Source organism: Gekko japonicus, unplaced genomic scaffold, assembly GCF_001447785.1.
Source record: "Gekko japonicus isolate JY-2015 unplaced genomic scaffold, Gekko_japonicus_V1.1 scaffold1368, whole genome shotgun sequence".
Classification (NCBI taxonomy): domain Eukaryota; kingdom Metazoa; phylum Chordata; class Lepidosauria; order Squamata; family Gekkonidae; genus Gekko; species Gekko japonicus.
Genome location: NW_015160881.1, coordinates 193719 through 208957, shown reverse-complemented (window position 1 = coordinate 208957; position 15239 = coordinate 193719). Strand labels below are relative to the sequence as shown.

At 39.6% G+C, this 15239-nt stretch overlaps 1 protein-coding gene across 1 annotated transcript in view; it reads right to left on the bottom strand.

The window, feature by feature from the left end:
• CTNNA3 (catenin alpha 3) overlaps positions 1-15239 on the bottom strand; it is a 228779-nt gene that overhangs the window by 198656 nt on the left and 14884 nt on the right. The window contains exon 3 of the mRNA XM_015423222.1: positions 14151-14343. Coding sequence (XP_015278708.1) covers positions 14151-14343 — 193 coding nt within the window. The remainder of the gene's footprint in view (positions 1-14150; positions 14344-15239) is intronic.

Genomic DNA, 15239 nt, shown 5'->3' with positions numbered 1-15239 from the left:
TCAGGCACCATCTTTGTATCTCTTATCTCATTTGATAAAAGTTCCAAAATCGGGGTCAGCTCGTCTTTTAATTTTTTATAAAATTCTACTGTAAATCCATCTGGTCCAGGAGCCTTCCCCAATTTAGCTTCTTCTATTGCCCTACAAATTTCTTCTTTTTGAATCAAACCATTCAACATTTCTTGATCTGCTTTCTGTAATGATGGTAACTCCACTTTGTCCAAATATTCTTTAATTTTATGAAGATCTATGTTTCTTTTTTGAAATAGTTTCGCATAATATTTTTAAAAAGCTGTTTTTATACTCCCTACAAATTTCTTCTTTTTGAATCAAACCATTCAACATTTCTTGATCTGCTTTCTGTAATGATGGTAACTCCACTTTGTCCAAATATTCTTTAATTTTATGAAGATCTATGTTTCTTTTTTGAAATAGTTTCGCATAATATTTTTAAAAAGCTGTTTTTATACCATTAATATCCACAATCTCTTTGTCATCCTCAATTATTTTATTTATCAACCTTCTCTCTCTTCTATTTTTCAATTGCCATGCTAAAAATTTTCCTGGCTTATTCGCACCTTCAAAAGACTTTTGTTGCAACCTCTTCAAATTCCAATACATCTCTTGATTTAACATCACATTTAATTGGTCTTGTAGTATCTGTATTTCTCTAATAATTTTCTTTTCCCCTGGTTTCTTCTTTAATTCTTGTTCCTTCAGTTGAATCTTATTTATTATGTCAGTTTGTTGTCTTATTTTTTCTTTCTTGTCTTTCACATTCAATGAAATAAGTACTCCTCTCATTACCGCTTTATAGGCATCCCACACTGTCTGGATTGTCGTACCTTGATTTAGATTTAACTGAAAAAAGTCTGTTTCTTTATGTATTGTCTCAATTACTGTCTCCTTATCCAATAAATCTTCATTGATTCTCCACATAAATTGCTTATTCTTCTCCCTCGACGTCCAAATTATCGGATTGTGATCAGAATTACTCTTTGGTAGAATTTCCACTTTCTGTGTTTTCAAGGCAATCTCACCTGACATCCAAATCATATCGATCCTAGAAAAGGAATTATGTCTGTTAGAATAAAAGGTAAAGTCTTTAATTTTCGGATTCCATTTCCTCCATACATCTTCTAATTTTTCTTGCTCTACCAATTTAAAAAAAATTTTGGGTAGTTTTCCCATTTTTTCGTCAATTTTGATATTCGATTGTCTGTCTAACTTATTACTTACAGTTCCATTAAAATCTCCAGCCATGACAATCTGTTAATAATTCACCTGATCCAATTCCCTAGTCAAATCTTTAAAAAAAAATTCTTTTGCCCCATTGGGTGCGTAAACATTTACTATCAAAGTTTTTTTTCTGATGCATCATTATTTCCACACCAATATATCTTCTTTCTTTATCACAAAAAATTTCCTTAGGGTCAAGCTCTTTTTTAACATAAATCATGGTCCCTTTAACCTTTTTCTCTGCCAAAGAATAAAATTCTTCTCCCAGCTTTTTGTTGATCAAAAATTTACTGTCTTGTTTCTGTATGTGTGTCTCTTGTAAACAAATTATATTACATTTTTGCTTTTCCAACCAATGTTTTACTAATTTTCTTTTGTTTGGCGAATTAAGTCCGTTAACATTCCATGATAAAAATTTGCATTCCATAATGCACTATGTTATATGTCACCAAAATCCTCTAAATTGTCCGCCTTGAATCTATACATATCACTCACTGTCTTAATTAAATGTCATGTTGTCTGGTAGGTAAAAGATAGTCCATATGGAATTTCCCATCTGAATCTAATGTTCAGTTGTCTCAATTTATCCACCAGCTTTTTGTATTTCTTTCTGTCTTGTAGAATTGTTCTTGGAAGCTCTCTCATTATACTCACTTTTTTTGCATTAATTTCAAGCGGTTGTGTAAATTGTTTCTTTAAAATATCTGCTTTCATTTTCCTTGTAACCAACTGCACAATCACATCTCTTGGCAAGTTCTTCTTCTCAGCATAAATTGAATTCACTCTATAGATCATATCAAATCCAAGTTCAATCTCTCCTTCATCCTCCTCCAAGTATTCTGTTAAAGCTTTGATAACTACAGAACGAATATCTTCTGACAAGTTTTCTTCAATACCTCTTAATCTCAGATGGTTTTGCATCCCTCTATATTCCATTGTCGATTCCAGTCTTTTATTCTCTTGAATTGAAGTTTCCATTTTTTTCTCCATATCTTGTGTTTTCTGTTCTATTTCTGTTGTCTTGTTTGCTAAAGTTTGAACCTCTTTCTTAACTTCCACAACTTCTTTTTTCACTTCTGCCACTTCTGCTAAAATCAGTTCTTTCATAGCCGCCACACTCTTCTCTTGTACTTCTTCAAATTGTTCTCTTTGTTTTTCTATCTGCTGTTGTAATTTTTGTTCCATTTGCTTTCCATTATCTTTCAGTTGTTTTCCCAAGTTTTGAAACGTGTCCATCATTCTCTTTTCCATTGCCTCTATAGCAGCCTGCCACTCTTTCTTATCCTTTCCAGCCATTCTTGGGCTCGATGTGGACTCCGCTCTTTTTCTCTGATGAAGATCCGTTTTGAAACTTTAGCAGAGCAACTCCTCAGCTAATATATTTTCCAAACCTCCAGTTAACGCTTATTCAAATCGCCCCTTCTGCGCCTTCTATTTATTTAATTTTCAGTCTTAAAATTAGCTTTTAAGTTTTAGTCCTCCACAAAATGGCGGGCGCAACTTTTCTATGATTTTTTTGGCTAGAGTAGCTTCCTCACCACTTTCTACCTGTGCCACCGACTATCTGGTCTTCCTGTGCACCTCCTTATTTTCCCGATCCACTTCCAGTCAGCCGTGCTTTTTCTGAGCCCTCTCTAGCAATCGGCTTGTCTGCTGCAATCACAGTTCCGGCCGAAACAAAGTCTTTGTAACACGATCCCTCACAGTCTCGCGATGTTGCTCGTCAGTTTCGATTTCCCCTTCAACTATTTAGCTCATAGTAACCACAGGAATTTTAAACAAAGTCAGTTTTTCTTTAAATAAACGCTTTTAAAAGCCTTTTTTTGATCCCGAAAATGAATGGATTACTTTTTTAAAGTTGTTATGCGCTTCTCCGGTTGCTTGCGCAACTTTTCTATGATTTTTTTGGCTAGAGTACCTTCCTCACCACTTCCTTCTACCTGTGCCACCGACTATCTGGTCTTCCTGTGCACCTCCTTATTTTCCCGATCCACTTCCAGTCAGCCGTGCTTTTTCTGAGCCCTCTCTAGCAATCGGCTTGTCTGCTGCAATCACAGTTCTGGCCGAAACAAAGTCTTTGTAACACGATCCCTCACAGTCTCGTGATGTTGCTCGTCAGTTTCGATTTCCCCTTCAACTATTTAGCTTATAGTAACCACAGGAATGTTAAACAAAGTCAGTTTTTCTTTAAATAAATGCTTTTAAAAGCCTTTTTTGATCCCGAAAACGAATGGATTACTTTTAAAAAGTTGTTATGCGCTTCTCCGTTTGCTTCAAACTTCATTGAGACTTCCATCCGGTAAGCAATAAAGTTTTGTTACCTTGCATGTTTATCTCTGGATCTCGCATTGCGTCTTTTTGCTTCAGATGTCCCCTTGGTGTTAAGAAATCGGGTAATGACGGATTTATGCTGAGTCTTCAGCTCGGCTGGCTACTTTAGTGCTGGTTTGCAAACGTCCGCTTCGTGAAAGGAGATCAAAGCGCACAGCAAGCCTCCTCCGAGGCTTGAAATGCACCAACCTCAACTTTCTCTTGGAGCTTATCGCTTGCTGGTCATTCAGCCTGCCTGGGGTATGCTGCGTTGGGCAAATAAATGCCCAACTGTCAAAAGTAGCTGCCGTCCACTTTGCCAACTAGCAAAGTGCGTCAATTCGCCATTTTACCCGACTGGAAGCCCCCAGAAACCTATACACTTATAACTATCATGTGAAAGGATATTCCAGATAGAGATTTTGCCACAATTCCTCTTTCTTTATGCCATAGCATGCTATCTGAATCCATACTGCACTTTTTCCTTACATCAACCCCTGTTTCTTTCCCTGTATCTTCCACACTCCAAATCCTAAATGTTTTTAAATCAAATACCATTAAGTGAAACTTCCAAATAAAAGTGTCTAGTAATATCCTTCAATTTGTTTTCTCCTTCTCATGACCACTGTCTATGCCTTCACTGCAGACATCTTTTTCTAGCCACCTGTTGTGTCTTTACCATTGACTTGTAATGTAAAGCTTGAAACCTCAGCCGGATTGTAATCTGGAACAACACCATTGGCTGAAGCTTGTACTGTAACCAATGAAATGCAAGAGTCTGTGCTGGAGGGAAGACAAATGATTGGTTGTTATCTATGTAACATGATTGGATGTTAACTGTGTGAGGGCGTGGCTACACCAGCCCGGGAGAGTTTAAAAGGAGCTATGCTCCACTGTTATCTGTGTGTGTGTCGTTGTGTCGTCTGATGCTGTGTGCTTTGGAAGTTCTCGTTCTCAATAATGCTGATTCATTTCATTACTTACTTCGTTGTTGAGTTGCATACTTAACACCACCACTCTGGAAAAAGTTAAGCAGAAGGTAGAGGGCATTCTTATCTCTTTCCACAAAGAGTTACAAAGCTTTGTTCCTTCTACCAGAAAAATATGTAACTCACTCAAGCACTCAGGTTGGCAGTTCCTGAGCAAAGTGATCAACAAGGAATGGCATGTTTTGTTACGAAAGATTTGCCAGGTGAAGAATTTCCAGGGAAGGCTTGAACCTTTATACTGAGACCCTGACTTTGAACTGGTATGCTGCAAAGTTCAGTTTCAAAGAAGACTGGAGGCATTTCTTTCACCCACTTCCTATCCATCCATCTATTAAATATTTACCTTTTTGCTTTGCTTTGCACTTGACTGCTTATTGCATGGGTACATACTGCCCCCCAAAAAACTAAAATTGTACTTGTGCATATTTACAAGTCTGTAAGTTTCTTGTGTAGTCTGTGAGAGAGTGCAAAGTTTATTTAGCTGGATCTTGTGTTATTTTTTAATTAGTGGTAGGCTTGGTTGATCAAACATTTATGTAAATACTAAATTGTAACAGATTTTGGCTTGACTTTAACTATTAACTTATAAATCAGATGAATTATGTCTTCTTTTGTGGAACTAAACTTAGACAAACAAGCACCAACTTATCCTAAAAGAGAGCACGGGGACTTGCCATAAAATTTATATTGCCTGCTAAAATATAAATTGTGTTACCTAAACTGCTCTTAACAGATGATGAGACATCTTTTTAACATTATAAATCTGAAATAACCTCTTCCCATTTTCCTGCATAGCAGAAGACAGATTGGCTACTGTACCTGCAACATAATAAACTGGAAACCAACGTTGTATTTTGTACAACTGCTCTGCACAAAAAGGAGGCAAGAGATCTGGAATGACTTGGAGCGGAGCCCTGCCACAATTTTCATTTGCTCTCTATATATTTGGCTGTCCTAGTGGTGCATTTAAGTGCTGGGAAAAAACCAATCCTCCTCTTTACGTTATCTTGCTGCCCCTGAAATAAAGTCGCAAATGTCCCGTTCATCTCTTCAGCCAAGTTCTTTGTTATTGCTCTCCTGCAATGGCAGTCCTGTTGAATGAAGAATTGCCCCATTAAATGAAAGGTAATAAGGGGTTACCTTGGGCTTTTGTTATCTTTATTGCCTGCTTAACTCTAACTTTGGCAGTGCAGTACGTTCCTCCAGCTCTATGGTATTCACATTTCCTATTTTTCACTCCCAATTCTCCTTCCATGATAACATCAGTTCCCAACTGAATCAGCCAGAAGCAAGTGCCCATTGAGATTTAACTAGTCTTGTTATCTCCTGGTGTCAGTGCTCGCCTTAGACATTTCTTCGCACCTAAGAAGTCAAAGTGGAACCCATCCTCTGTTCATTTATTTAAAATGACACACAAATGGAAGTTGGGAGAAGGAAAATGACACCTCCTCTGTAATCTGCTGCCTGAAATACCTATTTCACCTTGGTGCACTGTAAGGCTGACTCTGCCTGGTATAACCCCAGACACAGACAGGGGGGGGGGAGAGATGCTGTGTCTAGCCCATATTTCCTTGCAACAAGTAAGGTCAGATGGGATGCAGTGGAGTCAATACTGTAGTAAATAGCTATTTATTAACATTACTGTTAATACAGTGCCTATTCATGCACAGGACAAATGAAATGCCAGCCTCTATACAGCCATTTCTTATGGAATCAAAGTCATTGCACAGTATATTCTAAGAACACACAGAGTTTGCATCCGGTAGGGAAATGGAAAGATGCCGTTACCTAGGATGCCTCAGTCCATGCCCAGCAACAGGAGGAGAACCTCTCTCACCAGATGAGGGATTTGAAATTCCCACAGAATCTTCTTTCCTACCACAGACCCCCAATTTGCCCCTACATCATTCATAAAGATCTCCTGACTCACAAGAACAGAACTTCGGGGGGGGGGCTCAGTAGACTGCAAGAGGAGGAGGAGGAGAGGGGACAATACAGAAAATCTAATTCTGGGATCTCCATTTTGCTCTTGGCTCATAGGATCCAAGCCATTGAGATGGGTTCTACGCATATTCTACCACTTCAGTCAGCAAACTTAATTTATTAATTAAAATACTGATATTCCACCTTTCCTTTGGGCTCAAGTTTGAATTCTTTCTTCAATATAATCACCACCACCCCCCGCAAATTAAGTGGTTCATCCACTGAAGGAAGAGCCACTTCAGTTGGAAGTAGGCACCTTAAGCTGGAGGAAGGCTATCTGGTGGATGGTTGTATGTTCAGTTCCCAAACTTTCTGAAAGATTCTCCAAGTAGAATGATTACCATATTCCAAACAATTACCCTCCCCAAAGATGCCTCCAAGGTCACATGACAAACCATTTCTAAAACCTTGCAGTCTCAAAAGCAGTTTGGAATGCAGCACTGAGTGGGCAGGTGCCGTCTTTGAATGAAACTGGTCAAAAAGTCAGGATCACACAGCCAGTGCCCCTTCTAACCCCACCTACTTTTCCTATTCCTGATCTAGACCTTAGTCTACTTTTAACCTTCTCAACCCCTTATGACCTTATGAACCACCCAAAAAGACGTCTGCAGGCCATGACCCCGATTTCCAGCCCAACAGCAGACACTTCCCTAGGCTGTGGTACAGCCAGAGGAAACCTCTTAAGAATTAGCACATCACATAAAGCAGCATGTAGCTGGTTGTAATTGCATACCACTGTCACAATCAGCGCATTAGGTTCCATATATACATTCTCCTGACAGGTGAAGCTGCCACCAGGCAATTAAAAAACATCAAATGCATATTTTCCAGTTTCCTTTCAGATCAAGAACAAACAGTATCTGAAGTGTGCTATATTGGTTCCCGATTATGGTATTTGTAAGTGGAAGTTTATGTAAGAGCACACTTGAGATATGGTGGCAACTAACTGCACACAACACTGGCAAGGCAATAGATGGAAATAATGCAATCAGCAGCTGTTGTCTTCAAGACCATATATAGTAAGTAAGTAATAGAAATAGATACCAAGCATTTGAGCTATGCTTCAACCATTCCTATCTGGGGGAGGAGGGAAAGGGAATGCAGAAATGATTATCCTGGGAATACATTACAGTGCTGTCCTGGTTTTACAGTAACTAAGGATCACCCACAGAAGCAAGCTGTACAGGAACTGTAGCATGATATTCATAATTTAAAGCTTTCACCCCAGAAGAATTTCCTTATCTGTTTCGGAGTCATTTTTTCTCTGAGTCATACTATGCAGGATTTCATGAGCCAAAGCATGCTGTGTGAAATAAAGAACACACAAAATCCTGTAATGTAGCATTTCAAAAGCTGCTATAGTTCATTAACGGAAGCATAAACATTGCACTGTCTAATTCAGCATCTAAGGCACTAGAGCAGTGGTGATTCTTAACTGGGGTGAGATGGTCTTCCAGGGAGTAATTTGTGAGACAAATGGGATTTTTGGTATCTACTTCTCCACAAGTTGCTCTGTGTTCAACAGTGCCTTGATGAGCATCTCAAGAATCTTCAAACTGATTTAGAAGACAGGTTTGCAGATTTGCAAATTAATGATGTTTCCAGGCTGAACAACAGTAAATTTTTATGTGAATTGCAAGATGTTAAAGTAGACCTCCAACAAAAATAGCACAGCTCCAAAATGATCCAGCAACAAAGACATTTACCAGGTTCCAAAGGCATTCCACATGGCTCAGTAATGAAACTGATGGAAATTATCCTCAAGCAATGGCTACTGTCTACTAATATCAATCCTAACATTAAGGAGTTAGTAATGGCCAATAACACCTGCCAACGTAGCAATTCGAAAGCAGGAAATTGCAAGTAGATGAATAGGTACCGCTTCGGTGGGAAGGTAACAGCGTTCCGTGTGCCTCAGTGTTTAGTCATGCCGTGGCCACAGAAATGTCTTCGGACAGCGCTAGCTCTTCAGCTTGGAAACAGAGATGAGTACCACCCCCTAGAGTCATATTTGACTGGCTTTCGAGCAAGGGAAACCTTCACTTTTACCTTTAATGGCCAATAAACCCAAGGGCTCCATGTATGCCTAAGATCTATATAATGTATGCATATAGAACAAATACCTCTATATGAATAAAGGCTCCTTGTCTGGTGTTTTTATGACTTCTTTTGTTTTACCTATGACTGTTGAAGGGTATTCAATGATAACATAGTGTATTGGGTGGATGGAAGTAGATTAAAAGTTAAGAACTATGGCCCTAAATTTTCTGTATAACAGGAAAATCTCAGATGTGAACTCGGGAGATCATCACTAATATAGCTGTACCTTTCCCAAATGTTCACAGGATTTACTAATCAAAAATAATTTAGAGCCATTGAGAAGACAAGTGAGTGAGCCATTTCACTGTATACACTGAGCTAGCTAAGAAACCCCACATCTAGCAATATCTGTCTTCATTTTGCAGGCATCTAATGCAGTTATGCAAAAGGAGAAAATGCTTCTTCTCCAGGCTTTCCCCTTTGTATGAGCCCTTCTCTCATGGGACCAGCCATTTTTAACTTGCTCTATTAATTGTAACAATGAGAATTGGTGCCGAAGAGCTGATAAAAGCTCATTGCACATGTGTACAATGGCATTAACAGCCCCATTTTGTCAAGCCGAACTGTGTTTTTAGAATATCACTCCACTTTTTGCATACTTCACATAAAGCCACTGCATGCCTTATACCATAAATATCAAAAACTCAAACAGCTCCACCTGACCCCATCCACTTTCTAAAAACAATTGGTAGGTGCCAGGAAAGGTGCTGGAGGGGCCCATGGGTGCCATGTTGGGGGTCACTGTTCTACAGCATCAGTGCTTCCATCGTATTTAATTTTGATTTACATATGTTCCTTGCACACTCCTCATCCAACTGGCATTGCATTCTCAAGGACATTATTTTCCATAATAAATGTTGGATTTGTGCTAGTGTATTGATGGGCCCAAACCAATGCATATTGATAACTATGTGCTGGGGAGAGAGGTACATGGGACAGAATCAGAAACCTAGGTTTTAGGACTGTGAAGTGGTCTTTAGTGTCTACCAGAAGGTGGTAGACACTACCTTGCTGCATCTTGTTACCACCTTGTTACTGCCTTGCTGGATCAAGGGAATGCTGTAGACATAGTTTATCTTAATTTTAGTAAGGCTTTTGATAAGGTTCCACATAATATACTTGTTGACAAATTGGAAAAATGTGGTTTGGATCCTATGACTGTTACATGGATCTGTAACTGGTTGACCAATCACACCCAAAGAGTGTTTGTGAATGGTTCCTCATCTTCTTGGAGAGAAGTGACAAGCGGAGTGCTTCAAGGATCTGTCCTGAGACCTGTTTTGTTCAACATATTTATCATATATACATATACATAGAACTTTATTGGCATAACACAGGAACAATAAGGAAGGCAATGGAACAAATAAATTAATAGAACGAATTAATAGATCATAACAAGTTACATCAAGTTACACCAACAGGGGATCATTTTTAAACTTCTCAAGAATAGTGAACTCAGTTAAAAAATATAACAATCCAAATGAGCACAAGGGGGATTAAGACTTATGCGCCCTTACCCATAGCTTCCAAACATAAGCTAAGAATTCAGCAACAGACAGGGTAATTGCCGAGAACTTATCAGACAATAGAATTTTAAGATCATTGTCAGTCGAATTCCTTGTGGAAGGTAAGTGGGGACTCATCAAATAGCTGCGCATGGTAGAGTATTGGGGGATAGCGCAGAAGGATATGAGCAACTGAATCAGGTTCACTATAGAGACAATTGCATATTTATCAATGATTTGGATGAAGGGATAGAAGGAATGCTTATTAAATTTGCAGATGATACTAAATTGGGAAGGGTAGCAAATACAGTAGAAGACAGAGTCAGGATACAGGATGATCTTGACAGACTGGAAAACTGGGCTAAAAGAAATTTAATGAATTTCAATGGGAATAAATGTAAAGTTCTACATTTAGGTAGGAAAAATCAAATGCATAATTATAGGTTGGGGGAGACTAGTCTTGGCAGTAGTATGTGCGAAAAGGATCTAGGGGTCTTAGTAGACCATACACTGAACATGAGTCAGCAGTGTGATGTGGTTGCTAAAAAGGCAAATGCCATTTTGGGCTGTATCAACAGAAGTAGTGTCCAGATCATGCGATGCGATGGTACCACTTTACTCTGCTCTGGTTAGACCTCACCTAGAGTATTGTGTTCAGTTTTGGGCAACACAGTTTAAGAAGGATATAGACAAGCTGGAACGTGTCCAGTGGAGAGCAACAAAGATGGTGAGGGCTCTGGAGACCAAGTCCTATGGTGGTGGGCTCTCCTTCTTTGGAGGTTTTCAAACAGAGGCTAGATGGCCATCTGACAGCAAGGCAGATTCTATGAACTTAGCCAGATCATGAGAGGGAGGGCGGGAAGGGTTGCCTCAGTGCTTAGCTCTTGTGGCCCTTTTTTACACACCCAGGGAAATGCTGATTGCCACTTTGGGATCAGGAAGCAATCCTGGAGGGTTTTTGTCATTTTCTGGGCATGGAACAGCAATCACTACGGATGTGAAGGGGAAGGTATTTGTGAATTTCCTGCATTGTGCAGGGAGTTGGACTAGATGACGCTGGAGGTCTTTTCCAACTCTATGATTCTATGATATTAACAGCACCTATTTATTTATTTATTTTAATTATTTACCTCATTTATACCCTGCCTTTGTGGCAATTCCTAGAGCTACCCTTGTCATTTCCTTATGCCCCCCTCACAACCATCCCACCAGTTGCCAAGCAACCCTATGCAGACTGAATCCACGATCCTTTGTTCTTGCACCATTTTCTGCTTCTTGATGCCAAATTTTTCAATGTCAGTTGCATGTAAATAGTGTATTAAATGCGTTTCAACTGTGCAAAAGAAACAAACTAGGAAAACTGGCAATGAAAATGGATGGGAAAAAAGTCAGGGCTCTAGTCGGGGGGGAGCTCTCAGGTACGGAGCTCCGGAAGAGAACCTCTAGGGGGCGGGGCGGTCACGTGGTGAAGCCCCGCCCCCTTCTTTACCCCGCCCTCTGCTTCGATCCTCATTCCGTTTGGGAATGAGGATGAAGCAGGAGGGTAAGTAGCCGGGCCTTCTGACACACTTCCGGTGATGTCAGGGGGTGTGGCCTTCTGTCACTTCCGGTGATGTCAGGGGGCGTGGCATATGCAAATAAGTTATGCTAATGAGTTATGCTAATGAGCTCCGGCAGCTCTTTTTCTACAACAAGACCCCTGAAAAAAGTTATATACATCAAGAACATACCAAAAACCAAAAGAAGACAGAAGGCCTTCTTTGTGGGGTGGCATCCTGCTATTCCCTCCTTTCTCATATTCACCTCTTTCAGAAATGTATGGCTGATAGATTTGAAGCATTTCTGTTTTTCTACAGGGTATTTACTGGGGGGTTAATGGATTTTGATTGTCAGCCACTGTTAGAAAAGTGGGATAAAAATCTCTTAAATAAATTAAATATGTACAAACACAAATGCACATGCCTTGCTACCATTGTATCGCCTCAATTTACAGTGTGCATCATCCCAAACATTCTATGGAGCATGAGACGTTTCACCTGGGCAAAACATAACACGGGCATCAAGAAATGAAGTTAATGTTCAGGTAGCATACCGTAACCTGCAAATCAGTGTCAACCTCAAACAGTCTAACCACAGCTATCACATTTATAAAACCAGATTATATAGCACTGTAGTTCTCCAATCACTTAGCTGGAATTGTTCCAGCAACTCCTTGGATGATGTTGATCTTTATTGCAATAACTTCCATGCATAATGATGGAAGGTAAACCTGACAAAATGTCCATTAAAATGCATAAGCTGTACCTAATTGGCTTTATGAATGTTTTATTTCTGACTGTTCTGGCCCAAAGCCATAAGCAATGTGAAAGTCTGAAAGAGCTGTTAGAAATTACTACTAATGCAAAATTACAAGCCCTGCTATAGTGTGATGGACAGACTGGCAGACTAAAATGAGTAGTTAATGGTAGTTTAACTCACACTATTTTGTTCCTCCCAATAAATTTGGAAGCATTTCTGAAAATGTCCATTGAGGACAAAAAGCTGTAATTTAAACATCTCCAGTACAGTAATTAATAATGAACATCACTTCCCATTGCAATATAAACGGGTGACCCAAGTGTTCATCTTTTTTGCCATCACAAACGTTTGTCAATGGCACAGAAACAATCCATAACCACATATGAACAGCTTGCCATGTGATGGCAGCCATAACAGGAAGTAAAACTAGTCTCCAGGGGGCACCATTTTGTACTCGCCAGTCCTTAGCTTCTCTATAGTAAAAGTCTTCTTGCTGCTTCTTACCACCATTACCATGAAGCTCAGGGACAAATAATTTTGTTCAGCGTGCCATCATTTTCCAGTTCAACTATATATTAAAGGCCTATTTTTCTTTGACTGTGAGGAGTAATTAGGTACATTAATTTTGACTGGGCCATTTAAGAGAGAGGTTTTTGAACATAGTTAAATCGAGATAATATTGAAAGGATAGATGTTAATTTAGACTACTTTTCAAATTTAGACTATATTTCAAGTTAACTATTCTGATTTTGACAGCATATGCAAAGCAAGCACACAAACTAATAAAAAACATGAGGAAACAAGGCTATTGCAGTTTCTCATACCTGTTCCCTTCCCAGTTCTGTTTGCTCTCTCCTTACCTACTGGACAGCACGCCCTGGAGTCTGGTCCAGCACAGAAAGTAGATATGGATAAAGGACAACAAGGTCTGCAAGACATGGCAAGGGAGGCCATTTCCTCTCGCTGCCCTGTCTGCCACTGCATGGGTGGGTCACCAGTGCAATTCCGAGCAGAATTACACCCTTCTAAGCCCACTAACATCAATGACTTAGAAGGATGTAACTGTGCTTGGAACTGCACTGTTAAAAGTATATATCCAGTGTGGCAACTGTAACCACTGGTTTTAGTGATTAATCCAATCACTTATTATATCTTTAGTGCTTTATTATCATCATGCCTATGAGATTTGCTGCCAACAGGGGGGAAATACCCATTTATAGAATTAAGTCAACTATATATAAAAGACAAATGGGGGGTTGGATCTGTATCAAAATGGAAACCTTTTTTAAAATGGGTGGATAGTTATTTTCTAAAGAATGAACTTTCTAAATTAGTATTTGCAAAACCACCCACCACATATTTTCCTGTTTATATCACTAGCCATGGTATCTAAAAATGTCACACACAGAAGTTCAGTTCCAGTTAATGAATTCCTCCACACACACAAATCGGGGGGGGGGGGGTTCCTTTTCATTTCACCAGGCAAATCTGATCTGCCAGTATATCTAGCTACAAACAGGAAAACATGAAGTCAGAAAGTATGATTAACAAGTGTCAGGAGAACAGGCATATGCCTTTTGCTCTAAGCCATGAGGATTCTTGGCAATTATAATGATGAGGGAAAGTGATTGTGAAAGCCATTTGCAGGTTAGATTTATATGACCTTTGTATAAAAATATGCAGCTGATCCTTGAAATAGCTACAGTGTTACATACTATAGGCTTACTTTCTTTGCGAACATCATGAAGTGCAGCATTAAGCTCCTCAGTTAAGATTGGGGCGTCTTTAGCGATCTTCTCTCCTTTGTCCAATAAATTCCAAGTTGCTTCTTCTACAGAGGCAAGGATAACACGTGCTCTCTTGGAACATCCTTTTTTCTTGTTAGAAGGATTTTGAGGGCAATTCACTAATGTGGTAACCTATAACATAAGAAGTTTTAGAACACTGAGTCCTCCATTTAATAAGTTACATTTTTTTTCCATTTTAAAATTAACAGCAAAATAACAAGCCCAAATGGTGGTGACGGAAGAAACTCTGCTATGCCATCATCCCAGTCTGGAGCAGAAACAACACATGTGGGAAAGAGAGAACAAGCAAGGAACATCAGACTGTGACACCAAGTTCACACCTTGGTTCTGAGCTCCCCAGAATCTCACACCTTGTAGGGTTGCCAGCTCCAGTTGCGAAATACCTGGAGATTTTGGGGGTGGAGCCTGAGGAAGGTGGGTTTGGGGAAGGGGAGGGACTTTAGTGGGGTATAATGCCATAATAGGGTCCACCTTCCAAAGCAGCTGTTTTTTCCAGGTGAACTGATCTCTATCACCAGGAGATCAGTTATAATCTCAGGAGATCTACAGCCACCACTTGGAGCTTGGTAACCCTAGCACCTTGTAAAATGTGTACTGTGGAAATCAACCCTCACAATGCTGTGATGGCCATCACAGAAATACCCGAGGAACCAATGAAAACTACCTTGTAGTTACTTCAGATGAGAACAGGAACTGGGGACTCAGGAAGTGAAATATAGACAGAGACACGTGTCTCTGGAAAACCTAAGTCTGCCCAAGAAGTCAAGTGATAAAGAAAAGATGTACATCATCAAAATGCATCATTAGTGTGTACCCCTGACTGTCCAAGGTGATAGGTCAACTATGCAAGAGGAAGGAGTAGGCTTGCCCACTGTTCCTTATTCATCACAAAAACCCTCATAGAAAAGGAGAGACACACTGACTCTGCAAAAGACAACTTTCATTTAATATGTTTTAAGAGCAATATATTACAAAGTGCTGGTAATATAACATAAGGCAACATGGGC